Below are 5,267 nucleotides of genomic sequence, written 5' to 3' on the forward strand. Positions count from 1 at the left end.
ATTAAGATTTGGACTATATGGTTTAAAATTTAATATAAAAATATTTGTATTGTCCAAATATTAGTCATAATAATAAATTTTGTTGATGATATAACATTGCTATTTTTTATTTGCTTGCTTGTATGGTTCTTTCTTTGTATGTTTATAAAGAAGAAGAATAAAAAAAAAACATAAGAAAAAATGAATAAGAAGAAAAAATTGCATAAGGAACAAAACATAAAAAAATCATTAAGAAGAATACAAATATTTTTTTAAAGTAAATATAATTTTTTGAAGAGAAACATAGAAAGAAAATACCTAAATTTATTGACAATAAATATAAAAAGTTTTTGATATTACACACATAAATTTCTTTTAATGTAAATGCAACGTTTTTTAAAAGAAAAATAGAAAAACACATAAATGTATTGACGATAAATAAAGTTTTTTTAGGTAAATACAATTTCCAAAAGAGAAATATAGGAAAAAACACAAAATTTTTCACAATAGCTACAGAAATTTTATAATGATAAACACAATTTTTTTTAAGATAAAACACAACGTTTTGAAGAGAAATATATGGACAACACAAAATTTTATTGAAAATAATGATAGAATTTTTCTCATGAGAAACATATTTTTTTAAGGTAAGCACAATTTCTTAAAGAAGAAAAATATAGGAAGAAAATATATAAATTTATTGGCAATAAAAGTTTGAATAGCAAATAAGGCATTAATAAAGTAATCACTACACCAATTTAGTTGAATAGCTACGTTTAGTTTGTGACCCTTATTTTAAGAGTCACCATTATATAAAATTGTGACACTTATCTCTATCATTTTTTTACCGTCAGAAATTAAATGTTACAATAGCAAAATTATAATCTGTCTCTCTCTTTTTATCATAAGCAAGCCATAACTCACCTCTCCCGAGTCACCAACTCACTGGCACTGCTCCCTCTTTCCTCACCTTCATTCATTCCATTTTTTCTTATATCCATTTCCCATAAATTTCGAATTCAACAACCTATAGATCAAATTGTCTCCTCCAAATTCCAAATCACACGAAGAAATCTGGAATATTCTCGGGATCCAAACTCGGAGTTTATTCTTGAAGCACGCAATTAGGATTTTCTTTGAGCGCTCCAGATTTAGCATCAAGGCATCGTTATGGAAACAATGTAGGAGAACGAGATCTTCGCACTAGTAAATTGAATCGTGCAAAATTCTAATTTTCGATGGGAAGCAACTGCGTGGGAGAGAACGCAAGTGGCGGAAACAACTTCCTCCAATTAATGTTGGTGGCGATCTGGAGAACGCAGCCACCGTAGGGCAGGCTCCCGGCACAAGACGCCGCTTCCACAGTAGCAACCACCAACAACAGGGAGACTCTGTCACAGTTTCCGGTGCCATCAATTCCCGCTCTGATATCCACCACCGCGGCCGTAGAAGGTAGCAAAGTTCCCGAGCAAATTGTTCTCCTTTCTCCCTCATTCCATTCAGTCTCTTTCATTTCATTCTAAAATGTGGATTTCCTCTAGTTTTGTGATAATTCCTGTTTTGTGCTTCGTATCTTATTATATGTAGAATTATTTTGTTGGAAGCTTTAAATTCTGTTTGTTTTAAAATTCATTTTAATTTTACTAGTACATAACCTGTTCGATGAAATGTTTCAACTAGAATTATGGCTGTTTGATGCATTTCGAATAGAAGGACAGATAAGAGTGCAATTGATGCACTAATATGCAATTATATTGGTACAATGTTAAGAGTTACATTGTTATTTAAGTGATTTTTGTAATCTTATATTGTTACTCCCTTTTCTCAGTTTTTTTTATATTGTTACCTTTTGTATGTTTAGCTTCCTTTTTATTATTTCTTTTATAATTTTGTGTTAATGCTGCTGATGGAAATGCGGGATAGAAAAAGATTTGATCTAGTTCAATCGAAGATCAAACTATATCACTTGAGGATTTTTACTCAATTATTGCAGAGAGGTTCTTTCATTCATCATTCTTCTTTATTGGCATATTCTGCTTGAGTGTATACATTTACCAATTCATTGATTAGTTTCTATATTATCCAAATCTTTTCATACTTGGATATTACATGATTACATAATGTTAGGTCAATTAAATGGCTTACAGTTTCTCTTTGATGAAAGTTTAAAAGACCATCGCGTCTAATCATTTATACTGTTGCTGGTTGTTTACTTTTGGCCATACTTTCCAAATTCATATTTCTTTCTATACAAATTTTATGTTTTTCCCCTATACTTGGTATTATTCCTTGTCAATTTCAACAGGTAAATTCCTTGTCAATGCGATATTTTGATTTTTGTTTTTTTGACTTTGGAGAATCATTAGTTAATTAATTGAGTGATTGATTAATAGATAACTAAATTTAATAAATAAGTGTACATGTTAGTACTTAGTAATATTGGGACGTGGATGAGTTAAGAGAACTAGGATGCTTTCCAAAAAAAAGTCTCTCTCTATTTGCAGTTTCCATGTGTCTCTGCCCTGAGATGTTTTCTTGTTTTTTAAGTACTACTAGTGTCTTTATCTTCTAGTTTTGTACTAATGTTCTAGATCAAAAGTATTTTTAGATGTTCTCACACTTAAGCATAAATAAAATTCTGACAAGTGGGAGCTAGGTGCCATAATTGGTCACCATTTATAACTGTTACATTGTTTGATATATTACACCACACATGACTTGGACTTGGTTTGGTCTTTCTTGTAGATAGATAGATAAAGCCTCATTACTTTCTTAGTTTCTTATCATATCACTTGATCATTGCCATAGTTGTCATCTGACACCTAATTCTTTTCATATTGCCAATTGCCAAACCAGTAATGTATGTTACAATTTGTACAAATAATTAATTCTTTAGGAAAATTTAATTTAAATTAATTTCCAAAATGAATATCTTATATGTGTGTATTGAGTATAGTGTATGTTCGTCTATAGGAGACTTTTTATGAAGAGAGCATGGATTTGAGGTCAACCATGTCAACACAGGATTTAGTATTGTTCTACACTCGCTTTCCATAATTGTTTATAATAAGAACATAGAATTGTAAGCACAGGTAATATAAATCTTGCTAATTTGCTAGCCCCATAAGTGAGACTATGATATAGTAAAAAAACGTGTCTAAACAAAAAGCGTCACCTTCTCTAATCACGGATCCTGATTCGTAGTAGAAATGCCATTGCCACGGTTTTTTCAGATATTACACGGTTTTTTCTCATGGCTAAAACCAACTTCTCTTGTGTAGTAGTAGTACATATTTTCTTAATGGCTTATTCTAATAAAACTAATAAAAAAGGTAAGCAAAGTTTGATGGTTTTATATTTTAAAGAAAATTGATAAATTGGAGAATAATTTTTTATGGCTGAGCCACTTTTGTTTGTATTCTTTGATTAAAATTGACCTCAAATTGTGTGAAATAAGGTTAAGTATCTCCACAGTCCCTACCATGTGCATTATTGAGAATTTGTTTTATCTAACAGCCTTTATATATATATATATATATAGGTTTGCCTTTTACTCTAAGTCTATTTATAACAGATGTGAAATTCTTATACCGAGTTAGAAGTTAGAAGGAATCTTTTTTGCCTCTTGACTAGCTAATAATACAAAGATATATTGTCATGACAATTTTATATGATCCTTAGTACTTTATTGTAGCTCACAAAATATTTAGATATTCGGTGTTTATGATTTAAGAATTATACGCATATGAACTGGTTTTGTTGATGGCCTGGAGATGGAAAACAATACGAAAGTAGGTTTACAGGATTTTATGTTGAGGCTTCTTTTACATATAAAGAATATTCATCCTGTGTTTTTATTTTTGGTTATCTACATTGTGTCTAGGCTGCAATCATGCGACTTGGTCTTAGAGAGATGAAGGCATTTTCGAAGTTGTTGTTTCCATCTGTTAAGGACAGCACATTTTTCGAGAGCTGTGGTGTGGCAGACCTTATCACAACTTGCTGTAAGGAAGCTAATTAACTTCAATTAGTCTAGCTTTCATTTGCTTGCTTTTATTAAAACCATGTTGGTTATGGTAGTGGGTGGTCGAAACAGGAAAGTTGCTGAGGCTTATGCAAAGAATGGGGGAAGGAGGTTAGTTTCCTATTTCTTTTTCTTGGTCCTTGATTCTATTAAAAGAAATGGAAAATGGATTGATCTAGTGTTTCTTGTTTTCGTTCTATTCTCTGCAGGTCTTTCGATGAGCTCGAAGCAGACATGCTGCAAGGCCAGAAATTGTAGGTACAAACATGAAATGCACTTTAGCCTATAGTATAATAATAGACTAAGCATCTTTGGATGAATAATACATAAAATGGCCAGCATAATCATAGACTAAGCTAATAGGAAAAGGAAATATTTATATTTTTAATACGTTTCCTCACGCAAGAGCCTCTTTTAAGTCTGATGTCATGTCATGCCACTGCTTACCTCAAATTTCTTGTTGGGTTCATTTTTATGCAGAGAATCAATGAGAATCATGTAGTGATAACTGATATAATGTGGGTTAGGCTGTTATCTTCGACGAATCAACCCAGCTTTTTGGGCAACAAGTGTTACAATGAAGATAACATCGAAGAAGAAGAACCATTAAACCAGCTGCTACATGGACAATTTTCGGATGACACTTTGGTTAAGAAAGAAATTAGCAGCATTTAGCAATATGCTTCCTAAATGTTATTGTCATTCCTTCGTACCCCTTCACTATGCTATATGCATTTAATTTTTAGTAGTTTATATGAGCTTTTTTCTTCTCTTTTTTTTGGGTACCTCCACTCCATAAAATGGTTGGGAAAAAATTAGCCTCATTGTTATTTTTGTAAAACTTGTGGGATTGAATTTGAATTTGTTAAAATACAATGTCATTTTTAGAGAATTCAATTTTTGATAATAGAAATCTTTGATGTTGGAGAGATTATAACAGTTTAAAACAGTCACTAAATACAAGAAAAAACTGTCACAGGAATAAGTAACTTAGTAACGGTTTTAAATTGAAAAATTGTCACTAAAAATAGTGACGGTTTAAATGGTCACTAAATATGCCTAAAAATTGTCATAAGAATTAGTAACTTAGTGACGGTATCAAATCGTTGCTAAATTTTGTGACGGTTTAAAGTAGTCATGAAATATAAAAAACTGTCACAGAATTTAGTAATTTAACGACAGTTTCAAAACGTCGTGAAATACAGTATAAAAAACACCATTACAAGTGTTACAAATTAGTGACGGTTTTATATTTTAAAAACTG

The 5,267-nt window shown here is 31.1% G+C and overlaps 1 protein-coding gene across 4 annotated transcripts; it reads left to right on the forward strand.

The window, feature by feature from the left end:
• Positions 1 to 812: 812 nt before the first annotated feature.
• On the forward strand, positions 813 to 4,884 carry LOC107482375 (glycerol-3-phosphate dehydrogenase [NAD(+)]). Of its 4 annotated transcripts, none has more exons than XM_052260062.1 (5): positions 821 to 1,431; positions 3,863 to 3,983; positions 4,060 to 4,114; positions 4,213 to 4,257; positions 4,484 to 4,884. In XM_052260062.1, the coding sequence occupies exons 2-5, from the start codon at positions 3,872 to 3,874 to the stop codon at positions 4,503 to 4,505; spliced, it is 234 nt and encodes a 77-aa protein (XP_052116022.1). In that variant the 5' UTR covers positions 821 to 1,431; positions 3,863 to 3,871; the 3' UTR covers positions 4,506 to 4,884. The 4 variants fall into 4 exon arrangements, 3 of the variants coding, with proteins under 3 accessions (XP_052116022.1, XP_052116020.1, XP_052116021.1); XM_052260060.1 differs by lacking the exon at positions 821 to 1,431 and adding an exon at positions 2,908 to 3,770; XM_052260061.1 differs by lacking the exon at positions 821 to 1,431 and adding an exon at positions 2,913 to 3,770 and having other exon boundaries at positions 4,213 to 4,261.
• The last annotated feature ends 383 nt before the right edge of the window (positions 4,885 to 5,267 follow it).

This window comes from Arachis duranensis, chromosome 4 (genome assembly GCF_000817695.3).
Source record: "Arachis duranensis cultivar V14167 chromosome 4, aradu.V14167.gnm2.J7QH, whole genome shotgun sequence".
Lineage (NCBI taxonomy): Eukaryota > Viridiplantae > Streptophyta > Magnoliopsida > Fabales > Fabaceae > Arachis > Arachis duranensis.